A 26,828-nucleotide genomic window follows, 5' to 3' on the forward strand; every position below is an offset into this window, starting at 1 on the left:
CCCATCACTGTCTCCTAGGTCCCGCTGTGTCTTCCCTCTCTCACCCCTCAGCTCCCTCCCCAGTCCCCTTCCATGTCTCTATTTTCTCCCCTTTCCTTCTCTGCACAAGCCCTCACTTCTCATCTCCCCCTCTGACCTTTGTCAACAGCACACACTTAAAGCTGCCCTTTTAGAGCCCTCAGCCACCAGGTCCTCCTGGCCAGACCTCAGCTGCCCCTGGCACCGTCCTGGGGGGAGAGAGTGATGCCACTGCCTGTGCCTGGTGGCTGTGCCCTTCCCGCTGTGAAATGCCCTCTGCACCTGGCTCCTCCTTTCCTTAGCAGCCTTTTCTGGGCTGGCAGCATGGTTGGGTTGCTCCTTTCCTGCCTCGCCAGAATCTGAGTGGCGTTTGCTTCCCCATTCCCTGCAGTAGCGTTTGCAGGGAGCCGTGACTTTGCTTCCCTCTCCCCTCTCTCCTTCCTGTGTGCATCTGTGACTCCACTGCTTTCTTCCTGTCTTAGTGCTGGCAGCCCCCGGAGCCCAGGAGACCGAAGCAGCCTCCCCTCCACATTGATGCTCAGTCCCTCACCCTCTGCTTTCCACCTTCAAGAAGCACGGGGGACTTGCTCCCATCGATTTCACCCCCACTGCTTTTGTCTTTCCCTGAAGTGACAGCCACAGCTTGCTGCCTTGAGTGGCTTCAGAAGATGTAAGGATAGATGCACACACACAGATACACACAGAGAGTTGCACGTAAGCATGGTCACACTCATGCAGCCAGATCAGCCTGTGGTCTGTGGTTGTCAGTCAAGTTCCACAGCTCCGTGCGGCCCCAGTCAAATGGAGCGCTTGGCTTCAGAGCACACACAGCCATGTGGGCATAGGCCCCGTGACAGGTAGACACAGCCACAGCCTACTAACGTTATAGATGTACAAATAAGGCACAAAGACAGAGGCAGAGCCTCGGACCTAGATAAAACCCTGATGTTCTTCCCAACATGAGGCACAAAGTTAAGAGTGAAAGAGGTAGAAGGACGACCTGTCCCAACAAGTCACATGCTCATGGAGCAGTCTACCAGCAGCTACTCCCACCCTACCACCTGTCCCTTCCCGATGTCCTTACCCGGTGCTCAGGGCCTCCTGATCCTTTCCCTGGGTGCTGTGGATTGGGCTGCCACTGCTGTGCTTGCTGCCGTGCCTGTGGGATGCTGAGAGAGCTGGGACTGGCGCTTCAGTCTAGAGAGACTCCGGGGATGGGCTTGAGCCTCAGAGACCCTGAGGACAAAGCTGTCACCCATCCACAGTCCTGAAAACCAGGCCAGCCCTGGTTTTACTGTTATTACTGCAGACACATTTACAAGGACGTTGTCATAATGAGCAGAGGCCTCTGTTGGCTCGTGAAAGAGCTGAATCACCAGCCCCTTCCATGTGCACGGGACTTTAAATCCTCTCAGAGCACTCTCAGAGATACTCACTCAGCTGTGGCTCCCAGTTTTTAATTCTAAATGGGATTCATATATTCCACACATTTTACATATTTTCTATTCTTTTGCCATCCCTTGACAGACTGACAAACTCTTTCTGGATGTCATGTATCAGTTTTGTATAAAATAATTCTATTTCCCTTGTCTTCCCATTTTCTGTCCTGACCTGACTTTCTCAATGCCGCTTTTTGGGTTGAGTTGGGTTGGGTTTGTTTTGTATTGTTTTCTCTTGGTTGGTTAAGGTTTTTTTGTTGGTTGATTGGTTTGATCGTTGCTGTTTCTTCTTTTCACTGATTTTACATACATGAATCCCAATTTTCTGTTTTTGTCTGCATGTTGAGTCTATTGTCTTCTTAGAGACAAATGGTCTTTTACTTTGGCTCTTTCATTGAGATTTGTATTTGTTCCTATACCCAATATAGAAGAATTGTTTGTGTAAAATAGAAAGCATCCAGCACGTATTCTGTATTTTGCTGTTTCTCTCATCCTATGCGTTCCCTCTGCGGACTGGGGAAATTGGAGCAACTCTCAAAGGATCATGATCCCTCTGAGTTTTCTTCTTTGGTGGAGGAGGGCTAACATTTTCTTGGGGAAAATGTTAGACAAGACTTACAGGTGATGCATTTCAAGTGCCTGCCACGTCAGGCGATGCACAGCACAGTGCTGTCATGGTGGTTTGAGGCGGAGTCGGAGAAAGCAGTGAAGCCAGAACGTGGCCTTCCCAGCTGCTTCACCAGTAATGACCCACGGATAACCCCAAGGGGCCCCGCCTTTAACTTTGTCCTTGCTTTTGAACATTTCTGCCCCTTACAACTCCTGCCTCACGAAACATCTTTCTGCAGATATTGCTATTATTCTATTGAGTTTCTTATTTGGACTTATTCATATAGTGAGCTTATTGCGGGAAGGGATTACACATTTCTAAGGTTCCCAATAAATAAATATCACCTGGTTGTTTTCTTCAGTGGTGTTATCAGTGTGTACTCCTAGCAAAAAGTAGGATTATTTTGTAGAAGCATTCAGCACCTTCGCTGGTCTTATTTCCTGTGACTTTTCTTACGTAAGTTGTGTTTTTCCAACTATAATTGCACACACACACACACACACACACACACACACACACACGTTTATGGGGCCAGGGGCTAGTGGTGGCATTATTATTTACCCCAGAATTCCAATAGAAGCCTACTGTCCAAAGACGGTGCTTCCTTGATATGGGAGATGATTTTTAAGTGGTGTGTGATATTATGTGGCTTACTATATGATATTACATTTCAACAGAGTGGGATATTATATGGCTTATACATGAAAATTGTACTGCTTTCTGTTCTCCTTTAGTCTTCTGATCAGGCAAGGAAGCCTCCTCTTGGTGTTAATGCCCCGTATCCTGCCTTCGTCCCTGCTTACCTCCTCTTCAAGAAAACGATCTTTCTTTCTAAAGCAATAGTCTAGCTCAAATTGAATGATGTAATTTGGATCCCATTATATTTATTTTTGTTTCCTTTTTATATACTACGATACTGATAATTATTTAAAATAAGGATAAATGTTTTCTTTGTTGAACACATTTATTTAATTAAAAAGGTAAGTTACAGAGAGGGCAAAATCCCGGAGGAGGGCAGGACTCCAGGGATCAAAGTTGAAAGTGTTCCTCGGGGAATGGATTCCCTAACTTGGCCCCTCACAACAGCGCACGCCCCGAAAAACCATTGATGGAACATCTCCAGATGGCTCTGCGTGGTGTAGAACTCCAAGTGCCCCTCTGTCCACATTTGTCTGTGAGTCTAAGGACCATCCGGTGACAAGAGTAATTCTCTGGGTTCCTGTCTAGGTGAATAAACAAGCTGCTCTCACGGCAGGTTAAGAGCAGTAAGACGTCAGCAAGGGAGGATGTATGAATGAGTACTGACACTGTGAATAGAATGATTCAGAAGCTGGGATTAAATAGCTTAATGAGAGTCATTGTGAATCGTGATGTTGGCTTTAGTATGACTCTAACAAAGTACTTGGAAACACTAATGAGATTTGATAGAATAAAATTGACAATGTCCAAACAGCTGTGTGCTTTCACAACAAACGAGCTGTCTTTCGGGACAGACTAATACACCCTGCCATGGGAGATTTTAATCAGTTGATTTTGTTTCATTTTTTAGGATATATTTAAATTTGCAAGAACTTCTCCTGTCCCAAGACAAAAGAGGTCCATTGTGGTATCCCCGATTCTAATTCCAGAGAATCAGAGACAGCCCTTCCCACGAGATGTTGGCAAGGTAAGTCAGGCGTGTGATAAGTAGCAAAGCGTGTTTTCATTACAGGACAGGCATACCCAAGGCAAGCTGTGACTCTCTTGGTGACTGGCCAGGATTGGCCTCAATCTCTGTGATAGGAGGCCAAAGTGATTTTGGCAAGAAAGTAATTTTGAAAGATCATCGCCCCCAAAAAAATGAAAAAGGAGAGTAAAAACCACACCTTTGACTCCCAAGATTTGGGGATCTGCTTGGTAGGAAATGAAGCTGAAATGACCCAGCACGTTAGGAACTAGACTCTGCCTTTACAGTTGGTGTCCACGTAGGGCCCATCAGGTGTCCCCATCAAGATCGTTTTTTGTATATTGAGAACCAGGAACGGCACCATGCATGCCGGCTTTCTAGAGCAGACCAAATCAAGGAGACCAAAGCATATTGCAGAAACGTGGTTACAAGAATCAGAACAACTTTTCTAGGAAGCTGTCAGTTGGATAGTCATTGTTAAATTGGCCTCCGTGCTGATGTTACCTTGTGTTAGAAGATAGCATTTCAACAAATTGATCTTAATGATCGAATTGGCCATTATTAGAGATTCTGGCAGTGTCCTATCTATGAAATGGAAAGTTGCTGTGCTGAGCCGGGCAGAAGGGGTTGGTGCAAAACACAGAAAGGGCTAAATAAGGAACAATAATGGATCGGTCATTTCAAAGTCATTTATCTTATAGTAATAAAGCAGAGAGGACTTGTATGACCTGCTGGGTCAGAGAGATGGAGTTACTTATGATAGGTCACTATTAATCTCCTGATTTTTGGAAAGCTAGCGTATTTTAAAGTTCACTTGGGTTGTGCAACACTTGAATGAGTAACTCCATCCTGGTCTGGCCTGGTCTGTCTCTGACCCCAACAATGACCCCCGTGAAATACATTTAACATGAAGTACTCCCTCTCCTCATAAAGAAGATGTCACAAAGAATCAAATTTTAAACACTTTGCGTCTTCCGTAAACCTGGAACTTGAACACTGATTGGCTAGTTGAATGAATGATCTTAGTGGCTGATGCTATTAGTTGGTTGATTCTCTGAGTAAATAGAAATGGAGAACCTTTTATGTGCCAGACTTCAAGCTTGGGGCTGGGTGAATATAGGTATGAACATGAAAATGATAGAGCTTCTATTCTATTGGGGAGATGAATGTTAAGTAAGTAAATAAACAGGAGAATTACAGAATATCACAAATATGTGAGAAACAGAAACACAATGGCATAATAAAAGGAGCAAATGGCAGGACCAGGCAGTGGAGGGAGGAGCAAACCCTCACACGGATGGCTGCTGTCTGGGCTGAACGCGTGACACTGACGGGGGGATGTCATGGATGAGACGGACAGCCATGGGGCCATCTAGGTACATGGCATCTCGGCAGAGGGAAGTGCAGGGCCAGAGGCCTGCGGATGGGCACAGTGGAGTGTATCTGAGGAGCCACTCATCTGGTGACGCCAACACGGTCAGCAAGAGGAGCGTAAAGGTGATGAATCGACCTGAAGGCACGAGGGAGAGTCGGGATCTCAGCAGAGTGCAGGCAGAGATGGCCAGCACTGGCCCAGGGGAGAAATTCTTCTGGCTGCCTGGTAGAGTGATCTGCAGGAACAGAGTGGAAGAGAGGAATGGGCACAAAGAGACCCACTAAGACACGGAGTATGTGGTGGTCTGGATGAGAGTGGGCTGACTTGGGCTGTAAGACATCCATTTCTGTTGGAAATTGGGAGCAGCAATAAGTCAATATTCCGGAGATCACTAAATATTTCAAGCTCCCACCATGCCAAATTTGACACAGAGGGAAGCAGAGCTGTTCAGAATGAACACAGCTGGGCTGCGGCCCTACGCATCGAGACCAAGTTTCTGTCTGGATTTCCCTGCAGCCAAGGGTTTTACTGGCCAAGGAACTGGAGCCCATGTATCTTTGGGGATCTACCCCCAAATAGTTGTTGAGAACTGGACTAGTCCATTTTTCAGATACTAGTGAAATACCCGAGACAGAGTATTTTATAAAGAAAAAGAGGTTTTATTTTGCCTCGTGGTTCTAGAGGAAAAGGTCAAGAGGCCTTCTTGTTGGCAATCATTGGTTGAGAGCTGCTCCTGGGGTGTAAACTCTCTAGTCTGCACCTGGCCTGGCCTGTGCCTGGGCTCTGGTACATCGGCCCTCTGTGGTTTGGAGGAGGGCCTCTGGGCAAAGAGATGCCACAGAGCAGCTGCAAGTCTGTAGTGCACACTGCAATGGTGTGGTCCAGGGGTGGGGTACGGGGTACTAGAACTGACGGGTCTTGCTACATCCCTAAAGGTGGTGTGAAGAGCTTGCCTTGCGGGCTTGGTTTTCTCTTTGTCTCATTCTCTGCTTCACCTCATTCCTGGGCTGACTTTCTTATATTATGGACCTTTGAAGCCTACTATATTTGCCTCTTTCCATGAATAAATACTTGCTCTAGCCCAGGAAGAAAAATCTCAGAAATTCAACCCAGTTCATGTTACAACCATATATTCAATGTCCGCTATTTATAAGGCACTGTGTGGGGAACTAGGGATTTAGTGGTGAAGGAAAAAGACAAGATCTTTGATCTTGTGGGACAACAGAAGGGGAAATACCAGCACCTATCCATTGTTTATCAGGCACTGTGCGAAGCACTTGCCATTTACTACATTGAATTCTGATGACAACAACTCTGTAAGGATCATCCACAGTCACCCAGCTGATTAGCAGCACAGGCAAGCATCCAGTCACTTCTTTGAGAACTCAGAGCCTCTTCTCTTGCCTGGTATGCTCAGGGGCTGCACAACCCAATCTGAGACTCTTTCTCCATGGAACGAAATATCCTTTCTGGCAATAAAACTAAATGTAATTCTTTAACATGCACCAAAAGATAAGAAATGTAGATGTGTAGACACTCGGACATATGCTGGATATATGAGAAAGGAAGTATATAAAAATGTTAATGGGAAGAATCTCATTAATGAGCATATAGGTGCTTGCTGTAAAATTCTTTCAACTTTCCTATAGATTTGTGAGTTTCAGAATAATTTGCTAGTGAAAAATCAAACTTATTCACATCAAGATTACAGTATGTGATATAGGAGCTGGCAGGCTGGCAACAAAACCCTTTTTTCTTTTGGTCTTGCATTGCAAGAGAATGAATGGAGGCTATCTATTCTTGATTTTCGTTCCTTCTTGTTTCTTTCTTTCCTCTTTTTGGTCATGTTTTATCACACCCTAAATTCCTTTAGGAAGAGGAATCCTGTACGCTGAAAGGTAAAGACATCAAAGCCAGGTACTGAGGTGAACAAACCTGTATGGGTCCTCTCCATGGTCCGTGTCATGTAGGACTGAAGTCCACAGGAGGGCCATGCAGGCAGCTCCAGGGAGGAGATAAAGACCTGGCCAGTGCATAATTCATTTATCTGCCAAAGAATTAGATAAGAAAGTAGATTACTGGAATCAGGGAGTGTTCATCATCGGAGGGAGCCATAGTACAACTCTGGCATTGCCTCTCACTTGCTTAGGCAGCCCTTTGGGACTGCAGGAGAGGCAGGAACCTGTGAACTTCTGGGAAACAGCCATAAGAAACAAAGTTTCCCTCCTGGTATGGACTCTTTCCCAAGGTGCCTTCTGCCCTAGAAAATCTCTTCATGTTTCTGAAGCAAGGCTAAAGCATTCAATCCTGAGCACATTTCCTCAGATCTGTGAGTTTCTTACTGTTTCTGAATTCTGGACAGAAGTGGGAAGTTAGGATTTGTGTCCCAGAGAGATGAGCACTCTTCCTTATGTGCACCTTCTCCTCTTCCCCTTCAAAGTGTGACTATTTAAAAACTTTGGGCCGTACATAATTTCTGTGCTTTACCAATGTCTGCTGATGAATATTTTATTGCATCTTTACAGATTTTTTTGAGTTCTTGGGCCCAGTTGATTGAGAACAGGGGACTTTAAATATAGGCAGTGGCAGGGAGGTCTTTGGGAGATGTATTTTATTCTGTTTTATATTAAATTTGAAAGACAAGTCATTTATGAAATGCTTATTAGATATTCTACTTTCATCACAAACCCTTTTCATCAAAACCAATGAAAGTACATTTTACTGAAAATCCTTTTTTATATACCTATAACTTGGCACAATCAGCATATAGAAGGATGTCTTTAGCCCAGGATGGAAAAATATGTAATTGGGCCATGTGCTCTTCATAAAGGGACTCAACACAGATCATCAGAACAAACCATGAAAATCACTCAGCCAGGTCTCTGCTTTGATTGTGTCATGAATGTGAGTCATACGTGAAGATAATTTAAGATTTCAAAAACAGTAGATACACAAAGCACAGAAAATATCCCATTAATAAATTTTATATTGATTTCATGTTGAAATAAATATATCGGTATGATTAAAATCAATGTCATGTGTTCCTTTTCCTTTTTCTAGTTTAAAAATGTGGCTTCCAGGCCTTGAAACTTACTTATATGGCTCTCACTGTATTTCTTTCTTTCTTTCTTTCTTTTTTTGTACTGGGGATTAAACTCAGGACCTTGCACTGGCGAGGCAGGTGGGTGGAACCACTGAGCTAAATCCCCAGCCCTCTCAGTGCGTTCCTTTTGGACAGTAATGATTGCACACCTATTTGTGCTACAGTCTCCTCCATGGAATTATTGTTTGGTCTCTTTTAAACATTAGTTATACATCTCTGATGACGTGTTGTAAGCAGCTACATAATTCCTTTTGTACTTTTCTTACCTTCCTATTAAGTGTGATTTATTAAATACTGCACCCTGGTAGGGTACTAAACACATAGTACTGATTCCGGTAGCCTTTTCCTTGAATTCTAGCCACATCTATGGCTGATTGGATAAGCATTCACTCATTACTGATTAATTAAAATGATCATAGCTGGGTTTGTTGTCAGAATGGATTTAACAGACCATTATATGATCAGTCTGGATATTTCCAACAAATTTTAATTTTCTACTATGGCAGTGAGACCACCAGTTAAATAGCTTGGCAGTCAACCATTATGTTAGGTCATATAAGCACCCTTAGCAGATTGTGATAGATTTGATATTGATGGTGTGTGTGTGTGTGTGTGTGTGTGTGTGTGTGTGTGTGTGTGTGTATGGGTGTCCATGCAAGCAGAGAAAGAGAGACAAAGATGGACAGACAGAGACAGAGAAATGTGCTTTCTGGGCCAGGGATTTAGCTCAGTGGTTCCACCACCTGCCTGTCAAGCACAAGGTCCCTAGTTCAATCCCAGTACCAAAGAAAGAAAAAGTGTTTACCTTTATTTTGTGTTTAATCATATATATGATGATATTTTAATTCATTTAATATAAGCATTCACGACTGAATAGAGTCAATTCTAATTTACTTTTGCTGTCTAATAAAAGCTATATTCACCATTAGCAAGTGTTGCCCTCCTTCTGCAAAGTTTAATTAATGATAAAAAATAATTGAGTTGTTTTGGTTTTCTGCCAAGTACATATATGTGCAAAACTGCCCTCGGTGATATACAACCAGACAGAAAAGGCTTCTGAGCCTATGGAGGAAGCAGGCTTTTAACCTTGAGTTTATCACCCTTTCAGTTCTCAATTTGAAAAGGTTTCTAGGGCTTTATTGTTATACACGTTTTCCCTCAAAGTAAATTTGTATTTAATTATTTGTGAATGTTAAAGATCTGGTATTTCATCTTAACTTAACATCCTACACTTAGGGGTGTTGAGCAATTTTCAAATTCCATATAATTTTCAACACCTGTTGCATGTCAGGATTTAAGCCAAACAGGGGTATCCCTGCTGCTGGGTTTAGTTTTGACAACAATCCTATAAAGTAGGCACTACCACACCCATTTCTCAGATGAGGAAGTTGAAACTGAGACAACAGTCACCCAGGTGAACAGGGACAACTGAGGCCCAAACCCAGACTCCCAGTGCCAGAGCAGAGACCCATGCAGCGCAGCTCACATGGATGTCTGACCTTTCCATGGCTGTGCACCCAGCACACTCACATGAATTATCATCTGACTCTCACACATACCTCATAAATACAGATTATTCCATTGTACAGTTGCAGAAACAGACACAGAAGCATGATGTACAGGGGGGCAGACCGAGTAGTTGTACAAGTTGAGCTCCTTCTGTGTTACCCCCTGTTAGATTTCCCTTGCCTTCAGATGGCTGCCACAGCGAATAGCAGCCTCCATGTTAAAGTGTAGCTTCTCCCAGCAAAGGACAGGCTTCTTCTTCCCATCATGCCTCTTCACCCGCCAAAAGAGTAACTTGATACTTGCAACCTCCTGGCACCTAGGGATGTCACAGGCTCCTCCAATCTCTTAATGCTACCTCACTCAACTCCACTCCAGTTTAGGCTAACCCCACCCCGCTTCTATAAAACAAGCTCCCCGTGCCGCCATGTTGCTTTTCTCTCCTTTGTTCAGAGACAGCCTGGCAGATCCTCCCTCGAATAAAGGCTTGTTATGGTTCTGGTCTGGTTTTGCTTCTCGGCTCTTTTTACCTAACACCACCTTCAGTGTAGTAGGTCTCTGGATGGAGTTCAGACCAGCGCATGGCAGGGGTCACAGAGCAGGGTCACAGAGCAGGCTCTGTTACAGAAAATTGGGGAGGGGAGTCTCAGGTGCACAGTGCAGCCCACCACTTCCATCATCCCACAGGGAAGTTTGGGACCTGCGGGACTCCAGTCCCACGCTTCTCCCCAGCCTTGACCGCTTGTGGATGATGATGAAATTCCACGGGTCTCTAGCCGTCAGAACACTGATAGCGACACTTGGAGTTGTCTGAGGTTCTGCGGCTTCAAGCTAGATGCTGTGATATCCTGGTAAACAGTCTCTCCGAGGCAGGGAGCCCTGGAAAGTAATGTGACCACCTTCTTTGGTTTCGATATTCCCATCGTAGCCAGTCTGAAGCCACCAACCTGTAAGATGCCTAGATATTTAACAGTTGGCTCCCATGAAGGAGTGGGGTGGCACTAGTACACTCCCCACCCTGGGGCGCTGACATGTGATACCAAGTGGGATCAGAGGGTGGAAGCCATGCTGGAGCGCAGCCCTCCAGCCCGAAGAGGTGCCTGGTGCTCCCACCCATCTGCCCCAGTGTCTCACCCAGGAGTCCAAGGCTCACTTTTGAACAACTGTGCCGCCTACAGAGCATGAGGGACACACAGCCAGTGGCAAGAGAAGCAGAGCTGCACCCTGCCAACTCCTTCACACTTCTGAAAAAACAAACAGAGTCCTCCTGAGCCTGTCAAATGCTGTGACAGTTGTCCCAATTCTACCTGGAAAAGGAAGGGAGAGAAAACTCTCAGTAAAGTGAGGAGAAATGAGGTTAACCTCATAAACGCTTATTTGATGTGCACGTTGGCACACTGATCCAAGGCCAGAGGTCGTGTCTTAGTTTAGCAAATAGACCACACGCTGATAAGCTGGGACTGGCTCTCTGCCTGGTGCGGAGAGCCGCTGTCTCGCTACAGGTGGCCCATTTTTGGCTGGTGTCTCTGCTGACCACCCTGTTCAAAGGGAGCCATGAGGAGCCAAAAGGAAAGCAGAAAAGGCCCCCTTTGGTGTAATTAAGAGGTGTCACTGGCAGTTTTGCTCATGAGGAGGCCACAGCTGACTCAGTGGATAAGGGCTGGGGAAGAGCAGGGCTGGGGGCGCCATGGGAACGAATGGGCCCTTTCACATTCACCTCTCTCGTCCTGACTTAGACGAGGGTGAGACAGAAATAGGGCTGTGGAGAGAAGAGGGGAGGGAGGAGCGAGGAGCTCCTTCCACCTCCTTCTCTAGTTCAGACTTCCGTGGCGCTGTCGAGGACAAAAGGCGACAGATGCTATGTGAGGCCGGGTGGCGGAGAACGTGCCTCCCAGGTGCCTGGGCTCCAAACCGCCTCCTCTGCAAGTGATAACAGAGGAGACAGAAATCCTGCAGCCTGAAAGTAGCAGAAGGACTGTTTCAGACTGGGAATGGGTAGAAAGGAAGGTGGGTGTGATCCATGTATAATACATACATGTGAGCAGATGTCACAGTGGACCCCGTTAGTCCACACAATTCATGTGTTAGTGAAAAGCCCTCCACTGCAAGGTTCGACGTTCCCATCTCAAGAGCTTCAGTGAAGGTACTGGTGTTTCCTGTTACACTGGACTGGCAAGCACTCTTCTTACCCTGAAAATTGGGTCTCATCATTCATTCATTCAGAAATATTTGTTGAATGGCTAATATGAGCTGGGCCACTGCACTGGCTAGTGGGTGTGTGTTCCCCTTCAAAGAATACCCATTCTGGGGGAGGCACGGTCCTGCAAACAGATAAAATAGTGCCTGTAGGAGCCATGGGAGCCTGCAGAGGAAGAAACTCCTAAGAGGATTGATTCCTGAGTGATAAACACCAGTATGTACGTGAAGGTGGGGTAGGAAGAAAGTTCTCTGTGTGTTGGAGAAACTGTGGTCCACTGTGGGCAAGAGAGGGGACTGTGTGTCTGGAGAGTGAGACTTATTAACACGGCTGTGCTATGGGGAGGGACTCAAAAATAAAGCTAGAGAAACAATTGGGCTAGAAAACCTGTAAAGCTACAGGAGCGAGTTTGGACCTTATTCTGCACATGACAGGGTTGTGAATTGGGGAGTGGTGCGATCAGGTTAGGAAAAAGTTTGTCTGGTTGCCATGGAGAAACCCAGGGACAGGGGAGACCAGGGTCAAAGTTGGACTGTGGTCCAGGTGGGCAGCCAAGGGCTCCTGGGACTTGACCCCCAGAGGGGACAGTGGGGGTAGGAGAGAAGAGCCTGGGCGGCAGGGGTCAGCAGTGGATGGTGAGGAGAGATGCAGTAGCCCAAGGTTCCCACATGGCAGGTCGCTGTAGGACATCCTGTACTCTGGCTATGGATAGGTAGACCAGGATGCTGAACCATCCACCTTAACCCCTGCCCGGGTTCCCTCTGCGTCTGTGCCGCTCTTCTTAGAAATGAAGGGCTGGGATTTATCTGGCCCCAGTGGCGGTCTGGAGGACACTCTGGGGCAGAGTCTCAAGCCCTTCCTTGAGTCTTGCCAGGCTTGAACCCAAGCCCTGGCTCATCCCACCTTAACTGTAGCTCATTTTTTTCTTTTTTCTTTTTTTCCTTCCAGTTTAGAAATGCATAATGGCTATGTTCACTTTTGGCCTTCTAGCCTTGAATTCACCCTAAACCTCCTTCTTCTTAGTAATTTTTCCTTTGAATGCTGATATTTGGTTAAGCTAGGCATTGGTCAACACAATTCACGTGTTTCAGGTTGCTCAAAATTTAGGTAATTTATTTGGCAATTTGAAATTCCTTGCAAATGCTGCTTTTATTTTGTTATTTACATCTAGAAGTCATTACTGACATGCCACAGAACAAATCTTTCTTTGATTTTTTTAAAAGAGTTTCTTTTTCTTATAATAGGAGTAATATGTATTCATTGTAGAAACTTCATAGAAAAGCATACGCTTAAAATAATAAAGTAAGAAATCTCCTTGAGCCTCTCTCCTTGAAGTCCCTCCACTTGACACCTCAGGACTTTGCTTTTCAATGTTTAAGGGGCCCACAAATCTTTGAAGGTTTCTGGGATCCTCCATGAGGTTTCCCCTCTCCCCTGCCCCAGGTCTGCATTCTGCAACTCTGGCTGAGACGGAGAGTGAACACTGCCAAGAGGCCCTGGGGCTGCTAGCAGCTCGGGTCTGTGGCCCCACTTCAGGGGCCTCTACTCTAACCCCCAACCCAGTATGCACAGGTAGCTGCCTGGCCTGCCCTGCCTTTCACTCGCTGTCTCAGAAGCGCCTTTCCCAGCCCCCACGGTGTTCTCCCACGCTGTCCCAAAGGGCTGTGTGGTATGCAAGCCATGGGCGTGGCCCTCAGTGAGTTCCGGGCCTCTTCATGTGGGGTCCACATGTAGATCTGTTCCCTTTGTGATCCGGTGGATCTTCCTTTTTGCACTTAGAATATTGTTCAAAGAAAGGTCCCACTTAATGCCAAAGTAGACCCTGACTCAAGCATGGCTTAAAACTTCTTACACGGCCCCCAGTGAATGGCATGCAGTTGCTTCTTTAATACTTCCCAGCTGTAAATCCTAATGCCATGACTGTTGCTGCTTTGATACCTAAGATATAGCAAAGATGCTAAGGTATATAATACATGAGCACATGGGGACATACATGTGTATATTCTGCATAAAGATATTATAGGTGTCAAAACTTCAACCCATATACAAGCAGTCAAATTCTGTCTTAGCAGCAGATCTCAGGGGCACCGGAAGCTGACGCACTCCCATCTGGAACTTGAGGTCCCTCCTCCTCTGTCCTTCTGGCCTAACAGCTTTCCTCCCTACCCACCCAGATCTCCCTGAGCCCAGACCTTCTTCGGTCTCACTGCGCTGTGAACTCATGTGGGGCTGGTGAAACTAATCCACATTGTTGATGCACTTAGAGAATCACAGCTAGATGATAGTACATTTCCTGTACCCACCACACTCTCTCCCTGCTGTTGAGGAGTGTCTAGATCACTTCCTGTTTTCAGTGATGTCAAATCATGCTTTGGTGAACGATCTTGAGCGAGCCTTTGAGTGGACATATCTGTTCACTTCTATTGGGTGCGTAGCTAACTGTGACATTGTTGGGTTAGCTTAAGTAGAGCTTGCCATTTTAGTTTTCAAAGCAATAGCACAGAAGTGAATGTATAAATTCAGTATTCTGGCTGCAGTGCATTGTGGGAGTGGGCAAGTGGAATGACCCCAGGCTTATGGTGTCAAGAACACCTAGCAACACGATTTTCCCAGATAAAGAAAGATTTTCTATGTGGAAATGGTCGAGAGTCTTGGTATAGTGACATACAGTTGTGGAACACACGATTCCAAACACCATCCTCGTTGGAAGTCCACAGTGAACCGCTGGGTGTCTGGAATGTTCCCTAATTCCCTTCCTAAATCAGGGAAACTACTTGAGTCTCTGCTATTCATTTTTTGAATGCATATGCATCAGTGATTCTGTGTCCTCTCTATGCTGATTCAGAGAGACTGTGCAATATTCAGTCTAGAATGGATGCTTGAGGTAGCCTGGTCTCAACGTCTCTCATTCTTGGTAAGATGGAAAGTGATTTATCCAGAGCCAAAGGCTGGGCACAAAGGCCTTTATCTCCCGCCCTTTGCTTGCACCTGCGCTTCTGCACATCCACTGTCCTGGGACCCCCGGGCTTGTAGGAGGCTCAGTGTAGCTCACGGTGGTAATGTTGCCGCATTCCAGTCTTCTCTCTCCGCTTCTCCCCACACCGATCTTACCCCTCATGTTTTATCTGCTCTCATCAGCATTCTGGGAGGGGGACCTTTACAGCCCAGTTTAGGGGTCTTGCTTTCTCCCAGAGTCTCACCTCCAGGACCAACCCCATCCCCGAGTGGGAAAGAGCCCGCAGCAGAGCCGGGAGGCGGGACTGTGGCAGTCCAGGGCCACAACAGCGGGGCTTCCTGCTTTGCCTGAGCAGAGCAGCTCACAGTCACACCGGCCACTTGGTGGGCATCCCTTCTGCGTCTGACGTTTGCTCACCTACTCCCTCTGTCTGGACCATGCTTTGCTCTGCAGACTCCCACAGGTCCTTCATCTGGAAGGCTGCATCCTCAGGAAGGCTTGCTTTTTTGCCCCACACTCAGTCAGACACTTGCTTGTGGGCCGGCTGCCCTCAGTTGGTCAGACTGCTGACCACACTGGTGGTTTGATGAGTACCGTTTGGCTGACTGCTCTGTGGCCTTCTCCCTGCTGTGCCACAAGCTCTGGAAGAGCAGACATGCCCATCTTTGTCCTTGGAATGCAGTGCACCATGGGCAGACCAGGATCCTCTCCCATAAATATTTGTTGGATCGCTGGATAAATGAATAGTCAAGGAGTGACCGCCGTACTTGGACTTGGATTTGAGTCCAGGGCAGGATGCTGTGGGCACACCTTTACCTCTGCCTATGGGTTCGTGTGCTTACATATTCTCTTATATGCAGAATGTATCTATTGCTTGTGGGATGAATAAAAATGGTTTTCCTTAGTACATCAGTTGCTGCTGAGTGGATAAAACGATCAATTCAGTAGGAGGAAGGACAGATTTGAAAATGCCTCAGAAATTTAAATTAATATGTGAATGTGTATTTATGCCTGTATAACTCATATTGTACATCATGTTACATAAAGTACATTTTGTGTTGTGTTCATCACGGTGGAGGACGGTTTCCATGTAGGTCAATATTACAGGTAACTGAAACAAACATATTTTGGAAAAAAACATTTTGGTGCCAGTATTTTATACTCTAGTTTCACGTTATAGTTCCCTGTCTTAAAGCAGACTGAAATCAGAGCAGTCATTTATCAACTGGAAGGTGACACTTACTACTATGACTGTCGAGGTGACACCCTGTTAAAGTCTTAGGCGGTGGTCTTGGATGGGGGGGACCCTAGGCAGTGCCCTTTGGTAGATGCTTCCTGAGCACAGCTCACGTGCAGTGAGCTACATCCCCATCCATTTTTATATTTTTATTTTATTTTCATGTTTCAATCTTTAAATCTTGTTTCATTTTTGAACTTATGTTTAAATTTTTTAAAACAGGATATCACTAAGTCATCCAGTTGCCCAGGCGGGGCTCAAATTTGTTATCCTCCTGCCTCAGCCTCCCAGAGTGCCTCATGTGCCATTGTGTGTTCTTTTTATACTTTCCTCGTTTCCTCTATTCCTAGAATGATGTTCTTCAGCCACCACCTTTGCTGCTCCTCTGCCTGCCTCTAAGAAAGCTCACTAATCCTTGGAATTTGCTGCTTTGAAGCAGCTAGGGGCAGGGCTGGGGATTTAGCTCAGTGGTGCCACCGCCTGCCTCATAAGTGCGAGGTCCTGAGTTCAATCCCGATACCCCACCCCACCCCCGCGCCAAAAAAAACATGAAGTAGCTAGGGACGGGGATATTCTTGCCCATGTATCTTCCAATCCTGTGGTCTCAACTCACACTGGTGGCAGGAGGCTCACTTTGCAATGGGTTTGTGATCGCGGGTGACCAGACGTTTGACTCACAGACAGGTCACGGAAACCCTCCCAGTCCTATTCCCGTTACCTGAGACCAGACTAGTAACCCCCGCCAGGGCCACATTTGTGGAAAGGTCACACCTCACATGGTGCACAGTCACTGTTCCCCACCACCCGCAAAGTTTTCTCGCCCTTCCTGGGCAAGCTCCACCTACAGACGCAGACGTGGCTACTGGAGGAAATGACTTGGGTTGGCGTTGTCTGGACGCTCGGGCATCTTTTATTCCTGCGGTTCGTTCTTCATAAGAGCTGAAGTTACCCTATGAGTAAGCACCACCTAACCACGCTGCGACTGTGTTCATAAATGGTGCCAACTTAACTGAGTAGTATTCAGACACAGTGCTTTAAACGTGTTTAAAACAGTAGTCCAGTCCACTCGTCAGCGATTGTCCGCATCCCAGCTGAGGGAACACTCACTCCACAGCAACTTCAAAAGCGAGCACCGCGGGATATGCGGAGCTCACCGCTGCACATTTAGGGCTTGGAATAGAAGAGATGCACTACAGATTTCTCGACCAAATAAATAACCTATTTCCTGAAGATTTTGAACTGGTTGTCAAATGCCAAGGTCTTGCTAAAGGGGCTTTAAAAAAAGCAAAAAGAGTCCAGCTATTTATCCATTTTTCACATGCTCAGGGCTAAATGTCCCTGAAAGATCACATATAATTCCAGCTGCCAGGATGAGATCATTACCAGGGCCGGAGATTCTGGCTTTGGAGAGTGGAAGACTCCATGAACTCAAGTATCTGTTTTGAGAGCAGCAGCATCGTGGGCTGTGAACGCTGCTGGGAATGGGCTTCTGTCTTCACGGCCAGCTGCTGGGTGCCTGCTTGCCTGTGCCCTCTAACGGTAGGCAGGCGGGAAGCCGGATCCTCGCCCTAAGTACAAAACAGCTGCAGGACGGTGACACCGCCCCCTTTGGCGTGGTGGGGTTTGCAACACAGATGGTCCACACAGCGAGTGGAGACGGGTGGGTGTGCTGCTCCTTGCCCTTGGAGATGGAAGCACGGGGACATATATCTAATGTTTGGTCTCTGGCCATATGCTGCTCCTCCAATTTATTTGTCCACATGAAGGGACACGGAGCTCAGGGCAGTGGGGCATCCAATTCTGCTTTAATTACGGTGACGAGCTATCTGCCAGGCACCGTGCTTCCTTGTTCTCCACAGCCCAGAGCAGGGGTGGTGCCAGCTCCCCTCCTCACTACCCATGATGGAGATTTGGGCAGCAGGCAGCATTTGATTTGATATTTATTGTCTGAAACCCAACACATGACTCAGCTAAGCTTAACGAAGAGCAGAAAATCACCACCAGAGAGGATGCAGTTCTGAAGATCAGAGGTTGTGAACAAAGTTTCCTTGCTTGGAGAAACCCTGGCGTGTCACTGCATTGTTGTGATTAAAGGTAACAACGCAGCCATTATTTTTGCATAGGTTTAATTGTTCAGCGTGAACCAAGGACCATGTCAAACATGGTTCAAACAGAAGCACACACATCATTATCCAAGGCCCTCTTTTGCCGGTCTGTCCTTGCACTTGCTTTATTTTGTAAAGAAAGTGCTGCAGACTGAACGGATTACTGCAGACCTCTGATTCATTCTAGACTTTGTCCTCTCCTTCATTCCTTGTCTTTCATTCAGTATGTACTGAAGAGTGACTCTGTGAGGCCTTGGGAACACAGGGTTAAGAGGCCGATATGCTCTCTCCCTCATTGATATGGCTTACATTTCACCCACAGGTACAGAGAAGATCCTTTTGAGGAGCTGAGACTCAAAGTTAAGATGCTAGATTTGTAACTAATGAAAGAACATTCCAGGTAGAGGGACAGCACCTACAGAGGCCTCCACAGTTCAGCGATTTAAACCACCCCAGTTCACACAGTGTTGAGGTTTGTTTATGTCGCGTACCAATATACCTGTGCTACTGTATCAGGTGCAGTGCAGCTTCTCTGCAACTTGTTTAATTCTCCCTTATCATGGTCATGTGCTGCTCAGTCCACCCCACCCAAGGTCAGAGCAGAGGACGGGGAACTCTGGCTTCTTTTTTAATGTGAAAAAGCAAGGGTTTTCCACTAGATATCTGCTGATGTCCTGTTGACCAGAATAGTATTCTGTAGGATCCCAAGCTGTAGGAGCTGCTAGGAGAGCATGATTTAATTGGGAATACTGGTAATCCAAATGTAACTGGAGGTTTGTCAAAGAAGACAAGAGGTCATGGACATTTCAAAAAATGGTACATTCGAAGTTGTTTAGAGAAAGCAGAAAGACCCAGTGAGGTTGGACTCTCATAGGGAGACAAGAGTGGTGTAAGGTGATATTTGAGACATGGGGAGGGGCAAGTCCTTCAGAACCTGAGGCTGTGAAAGACACTACTTTCAGTCCTCAGTCATGTGTTAGTGTTAGGATTTGTTCCACCTCCTAAACGTCTCTCAGGCACATCTGCTTTCTTCCAGCCTCCCACGGGCAGGGCCCATTTGAGACAGAGTTTTGTCTTGCTCAGAACCATTGCTCCAGAATTCATATATATCTTATAATATCTGGCTTCCCTCAGGTTCTTCTCTGGTCACTTCTCAAGTGGGAGCAAATGTCTCTCTGTTGAGCTTTTCCGAACTCCCCCATGGCTAGGGGCTGCTTACTCTTTTCCACCTCACTTGCCTTCTGCCCACAGGATAGTACCACACTCTAGGAGGCTTTGGTTTGTCCCCTGGGTGCCTTCTTCCCGCTGGGCTCTGAGATCATGCGGAGGTAAGATCTCACTTATTGGCCTTGCCTCAGTGTATCTGTGAGCAAAGCACCCTGACCACCATAGCCATGGCATCAATGGAAATAACACGGAGACCGGCAGGCAGCGGGCACCAGAGTCCCTGAAGTGCAACTCTCCCAGGGACCAGAAAGAAGGATGCGAACAGAACTGAGAAGCCTGGGCAGCTCCATTGGATGCAGCCCTTTGTGATAGGCTGGAAGAACTAGAGGGTGATAAGAGCAGCCAGTAAAATCATGAGCTTGGCGTCAAAGTGCAAGGGCTGGAATCCCATCTCTGCTCCTCATCTGCCAGATGGGTCTGGTCAGGGAGAGCAGTGACTGCCTCTGTGCCTCATTTTCTGCATCTGCGTGATGGAGGTGATGACAGGAACTGTCCCATAAGCCTTTGCAGATGGGTAACAAAGGATCCTTGGGAGTACTCTGGTGTGACTACCCTCACACCACAGCAAAGATTGCACTGTAGTGTAATCATTATTATCGTTGTGTTGCTGCGATCATCATTATTATTATTTCTATTATTTTAATGAGTATCTGTTAAGCGCTTCACGCTGAGGAACTTTGGTCGAGCAGGTGTGGATGTCACTTTTGAAGGCTCAGACATGGATTTCTCCTTGTACTCCAAATATCCTCAAAGATGCTATTTGGCTCATCCTAAAATATTTATTTATTTTAAAGACTCCTTTCAGCTTATTTTTGTAACAAAATGAAGTTCTATCCCCATTCTGCTAATAATGACCTGAGAAGAAATCTGACTACACTCATTATCTTAAATTACGGTAATTGAAAGCTACTATTGAAGAGTGGACCCCAAATGCATCAGAAAATTAATTCAATTATAAATAACAAGAATCGACTGTTCTTGAATGTGCATGAAGTATAGAATCGTAGTTAAACATTTAAGCAATATGTCCTTATCTTGTTTCCATGGCTACAGGTTACTCCAAGACACAGTGGTTCTATGGTAACAATGGAATTACATTATTTCCTCTCTGTATTGAAATATTCAGCAACTAATTTCCTGTAGCTTCATAATAAATCATATTAATGACCTCAGTGGTGGAAATCAAGCTGGTGAGACCGTCTCTGTGCTGCACGGTTATTCCATTCAGCAGGACGGGGAGCACTCACTGACACTGGCTTGCCTGGGAAGTATCAGGAAGCTCTTAATGAGGAGGAGATGGCAATAACATCTCTTGGAGAGGTGCTAACTTCAGTCTCAAGTGTTTAACGGTACTTATTAATGGGGCCTACGATAGGGTTGTGTGAGAAGACTGTAGATTCACAAGGGAGAGGACTGAAAGGGAATCCTGTTTGATTCCACAAGTAGTTAATGTTTACCTGTCATGCCAGGTACAGACTGCATAGGATCCCTCTACATGCCGATACACTGCTCTTTGTCTATCGATATTAGTACAGTTCTTTCTGTCTACGGCCAAACATGCAAACAGTGGGAATAATGAAGACTGCAAGTGTCACTGGGTTCTCCAATTTCTCTTGTCACTCCAGTTTCTCATGCAGTCCTACAGACACCAAAAGATGAGAAGCGGGGGCTGTGCCAGCTGGCACCACTTGTGTGCCTCCCTTCCCAACTGAGTCTGCTCTCAGTGACATCGTGGCTATGGCTTGCAGTCAGTGGTCGTGGGCAGCAACGGAAAATGCTACAAAGCAGCTGCCCCATTCCAAAGCTGTCTATTAAGTGTTCACCATCACTCCACTGTTTCTAAGTAAGTCATGAGTTGAGGTTGTGTCTCCAAATCTGACTATTCTATCGTCCTCTTTAAACATGTGTCTCCTCCTAAACCCTTCCCATATATACCTGTGAGACAGGTTTGTGCCTCTAAATTAGGAGTCAGTGTAGACATTAGCAGTTGGTGAGATCCTCTGTACTCTCTTTACCCTGTGACAAGACACCGTCCTCTTCTGCCTGGACTTTATCTGTAACCACCTGGCTAGTTTTCTTGTATCCGCTCTTGCTTGCCTTCTATTTCCTCCCCATGCAGCACCTAGGGTGATCATCGAAAACTGCAAGTCACTTAAGCAAACAGAGGGGAAAAAACTGGTTTAAAACTGATGAAAATGAAAAACAAGGACAGAGAAGAGTCACTAACTATACCGCCGGAACTATTCTAACAGCCAAACCGCTAAAAAGCTTCACAAGAAAAGAAAACCATACACAATATCTGTATGAAGATAGATGCAAAAATTCTCAAAACACTTGCAAATCAAACCTAACACTGTATCTGGCAAATATTTCATTATTTGAAAATCAATTAATATGACCCATTATATTAACAAGATAAAAAAATCATATGATTCTGTCCATTGGTACAGAAAAGGCATTTGTAAGAATCAAATACCAATTCATAATTGACTTTCAACAAACTAGGAATAGAGTGGAATTTCCTCAACTGGATAAAGAACATCTACAAAAAACCTGCATTGAACATCATACTTAGGAGGGGCAGGCTGAATGCTCTTTCAGTAAGCCTGAGAAGAGGCCAGAATATCCTGTCTCTATTCAGCATCATACTGCAGTCACCAGCTACTACAGTAAGACAAGAAAAGGAAATAAAAAGTGTATATATTGGAGGGCCAAGGATTTAGCTCAGTGGTTTCACTGCCTGCCTTGCAAACGCAAGGGCCCAAGTTCAATCTCCAGTACAAAAACAAAAAAAAGTATACATATTGGAAAATGATCTTTATTCATAGGTGACATGACTATCTATGTAGGAAGACCCAAAGAATCTACCAAAAAAAACCCCAAAAAACAAAGCAAAAACTCTTTACAGCTATTATTTGATTGAATATAGTAAGGTTACAGGATATAAGGCCAATACGCAAAACTCAATCAGTTGCTTTTATAATTACATATAAATTTATAAGGTTAAGTCTAACAGGATGGTATACACATGCAGAAAACTATACAACTACCATGAAAGAAATCATAGATCTAAGCAAATGAAGAAATAGTTTGTACCCATGATCATAAGACTCAATATTGTTGAGATATCAGTTCCTCCTACTTGGTTTATAAATCTGATGTAATCCTAATAAAAATACTGGGAAACTATTTTGTAGGTATTGACAAACTAGTCTAAAATAAAAAATGAAAGAAAAACAGTTTAGAATGTCACAGAAGAAAATTGAAGGACTCATATTACCCAATTTTAAGGCCTAGTATAAAGCTTAAATTCAGGTATTGTCAGTAGCCAGGACAGGATAATGCTAGCACATGGATAGATACTGAAATCAGCAGAACAAATAGCTCAGAAATAGATCCACATGACTGCATGCAACATGTGTTTGGTTTTTTGTATGTAAGTGTAAAGATAATTCAGTAGAGAAAGACCATCTTTTCCACAAATGGTGCTAGGACAATTGGACAACTATATGCAAAAACAAAAACAAAAAAACAAGAATGATGTTGACAAAAGCAAAATTATAAAACTTCTGAAAGAAAACATAGGAGAAAATTTCCAGTGTCCTTTGGTTTAGTAATGAATATACAAATAAGACAACAATGGAAGGGTGCCTCAAAGCAAAAAATTGGTAGGTGAAACTTTATTAAAGCTTCTGCTTTGCAAAAGACACTAAATGACTAAAAGAATTTAAGACTGAGAAAAATATTGCAAGACATATATCTGGTAAAAGACATGTCCAAAATATATAAAGACCCCTTCAAATTCAACAGGAACACACAAAAAATTATTTGTGCAAAATATCTGAATAGGAACTTTACCCTAAAATATATACAGATAAGGAATGAGCTTATGAGAAGATGTTCAACAAAATTTGTCATTAGGGAAATGCAAATTAAAGACAAGATACTATTGGCCTGGGGATGTGGCTCAGTGGTGCCGTGCCTGCCTCACAAGAGCTAGGTCCTGAGTTGGATCCCTGGTACTGGAAAAAAACAAACACAAAACATACTACTCCACACTTATTAGAATGGTGGTGAGAAATACCAACTGTGAAAGCAACACAGACAGATCACTGCAGGTGAGAACAGAAATGAGTACAGCCGCTTTGTAAAATAGTTTGTCCGTGTCTTAAGAAAGTGCATATAAGCTTAACGTGTGACCTAGCAGTTGTGCTTCTGGGTACTCAGCCAGCTGATTTGAAAATTTACCTCCACACAAAAATCTTGTCCATGAATATTTAGAACACCTTTAAACACCAAAACTTGGAAGCAGTGAAAATGCATTTCAGTGGAGTGAGCGGATAAATCCCTACAGCTGGATGGCGGATGCCAGGCAAGGGTGAGGAGAAATGTGCTATCCAGCCACGGAAGGACATGGATGAATATTAAATGCATGTTTCTTAAGTGGAGGAAGCTGTACATTGTACGATTCCATTGAGAGGACATTCTGGAAAGAAAACAAGAGAGATAGTAAGAAGATCCATGTTGTCAGAATCTTGAGATAGAGGAGATCAAGGTTGAGTAAATGAAGCCCAGGAGATTTTTCTAGGATGGAAAAACTGTTCTGTGTATTGTGTGGTAAAGATGGGCACCTGACACTACGCATTTGTCAGAACCCACAGAACTTCAAAGCACCAAGATGCAAATGTTTGCAATCTTAAAAAAAAAAATCATCTAAGAATCGGGGAAATCCCAGAATGGACTGAAGAGTGAGATTTAAAAAAAAAAATTCTAACAATATTGCAAATACAGGAAACAGTGTCACAGAAGGAGAAGAGTACAGGAGAAAGTGCTGACCTAAATAACAGGAAATGAGTGGAGTCCCTAAAGCTGAAAGCAAATGAAACTGCATAAGCACCATGCCTAGCTGAAGTTCTTTTCCAGGAGGTACAGGTTAGCAACTCTGCAAACTGCACATATGCATCCTGGGATTGAATAATTAGGTAAAAAGACAGAGGACACCAGAAGTCAGGTTTCTGTTGGCATGGAAGGTCACAGACATGCAAGAGAAGGAAGCTATGGAGAGATCCATGATCCTAAGGAATAGTGCTTCAGACTTCAGTACAAACCATGGCTGATGCTCTGCTGTTGCTGTTTTGAAATTCTTACTAATGCTGAGTGGGAACCCCCATGTCATTCTTCACTGGCTCTTAAAAACCATGAAGCCAGTCCTGCACCTGGCAGCTGGGCTCTAAATGTCGATATTTCCCAGGATGCTTTGTATGGGGCCCTCCCTGCCACTACAGCCTACCCTATCCCTGCCAACCTTGCCCATTTCCCTGACTCCAACTTAACTCAACACCATGACACCTCTCACAGCTGCAGCTCTGGTCTCTTGAGCTCTGCTGATATACTGACCTGAATTTCCACATCTCCAGGGTTTTTTGCAGACTTCAGATACTCATCATATCTCCAGTAGAGCTCATTGTCTAATTCGCCTGGACAATAAACCTATGTCCTATAAGATGTCTTATATACATAAAATCTTCAATCAGGCAAAACGTACAAATAAAAGTGAATAATTCCCAGGATTTCCCCACGGACTTTTCCTTCCCTCACCCCATTCAGGTGTCACCAAAGATGCTAACTGCCTCTGAAAGCTTTCTTATTTGTTCATGGTCCCCATGTTCACTGTGCTCCAGTGGCCCCTCCAGGCCACACAAGAGAGAACGTCCCTCAGCCTCCAGCCATCCAGCCCTTCCCAAAATTCCTCCCAGAGTAACTGCATAAAAACTCAAATTAAATCGTACCAGCGTCTTACTTAGCACCTGCAGTGGGCTGACACCGAGTACAGAAGACCTGCAAACTCGTTAGTGATCCCAGGGCCTCCCGGTGCCACCTGGTTCCTCTCTCTGCCATCCTTACTCCTAGTGTTCCCACCCTACAAGCCTGCACTCTCCACCTGGGATGCTACAGCACCTGCACACAGGCTTCTGGCTTTGGAACGCCTGTATCCCTGCTCTCTTCCAAGCCTCATGGGAGACCCAGGAGCAAAGCTGAGAGGACTGAGCTGTAGCGCCAAATTTCTGTCCTGATCTTGTCCCCTGCCTCTGCCTGCCTCCCGTCGTGGTCTCCACCTATACTGCTCTCCGTGTCTGGAAAACCCATTATTTCTCCAGTGACATCATTCTGTCCTTCAACCCCCAGTGTCCTCCCACACTGCATCCTGACTCCCAGCTCTGATTGTGACTCACGCGTGTCTATGCACTGTCCAGCTCTCACTTAGAAATTATTTCCTCCAGGAAACTATCTCCCAGTCCTGCTCAGATCTTTGTCAGAACAAAACTGCTTCTCTCACTTATGGCAGCTCTTGTGATTATGAAAAAGAGTTATCCTTCCTGTAAGACTGATTTTCAAGGCAGGGCAATACTTGCTGAGGGAAAGTTGGTCTGGATTTCAACCTCCTCTTCTCTAGTGCTTTGTGCAGTGCCTGATAGACCCACTGGCCTCGCCCCCAAAATCATTCCCACTGTAGCCGGTACCCTTTGATCACAACATTTTACACGTGTTTCAGTTTTTGTTACTTGCTCCTAATTTCCCCACTTGTTTTTAGCATTTTCAACGTCTTGCCAGTACCCAACACTTTCTTTGATGTACATTTGATGCTAAATAAATGCCTGTGAATGGATAAGTGATTAAATGAATCATTTTTCGTGACTGAATCAGTAAATGAAAGAATGCACAAATGCCCTATTGTAAAGCTTTTTGTGAACTCTACCAGGATGTTTACAGTTTTAGGTCCAATAGTATATTTCTTACAGCCCTACTCCTGAAACATCATTTGAACTGAAAGATGACCTTACTATTTACCCCCCGCCCTTAGATTGTAAATCTCCCAGTATCAGTGACCATAAATTCTTCGTCTCTATGCTCAGCATGGAGCAGAGTGCAAAAGAAATGTGCAAATTTTGCTTAAAATAAAGTGAGATAAATCCTATTCTAGTCCCAATACCACTCAACTTTATTTTGCTTAGATGCACAGACACGAATCAACCATGACTTCATTCCAGATTCTTAGAAGATGAACAGGGCACAAGATTTCCTGGTAGGAAGCTCGCAGCCCCTCTAGGGAGACAGACATGTAATTGAGCCACTGCAATACAAGATGGCCCGTAGCAAATGCCATGGACCAGTGGCATCAGAAACTCCTGGGTGCTTCATTCAATACAGATTTCCAGACTTCCCCTTATACTTAATCCTTGGACGCCTTTGGCACACTCCTCTGTTCTCTTCATGTCCTTGCCCCATGGTTCCCACTGCACTCATTCCTCCCCCAGCAGAGGTGTGTGTGTGTGTGTGTGTGTGTGTGTGTGTGTGTGTGTGTGAAAGGTCTCTATAAAATGCACTAGG

At 45.1% G+C, this 26,828-nt stretch overlaps 1 protein-coding gene across 2 annotated transcripts in view; it reads left to right on the forward strand.

Moving 5' to 3' along the window:
• The window catches only part of Cdh13 (cadherin 13), a 962,550-nt gene that overhangs the window by 434,910 nt on the left and 500,812 nt on the right, over window positions 1–26,828 (forward strand). For both annotated transcript variants that reach the window (XM_010618349.2, XM_010618348.3), the window contains exon 4: window positions 3,617–3,733. In XM_010618349.2, the coding sequence (XP_010616651.1) occupies window positions 3,617–3,733 (117 nt within the window). The remainder of the gene's footprint in view (window positions 1–3,616; window positions 3,734–26,828) is intronic.

The sequence above is a fragment of the Fukomys damarensis genome, unplaced genomic scaffold, assembly GCF_012274545.1.
Source record: "Fukomys damarensis isolate Sample0158 unplaced genomic scaffold, DMR_v1.0_HiC HiC_scaffold_32, whole genome shotgun sequence".
In the NCBI taxonomy this organism is placed as follows: Eukaryota; Metazoa; Chordata; class Mammalia; order Rodentia; family Bathyergidae; genus Fukomys; species Fukomys damarensis.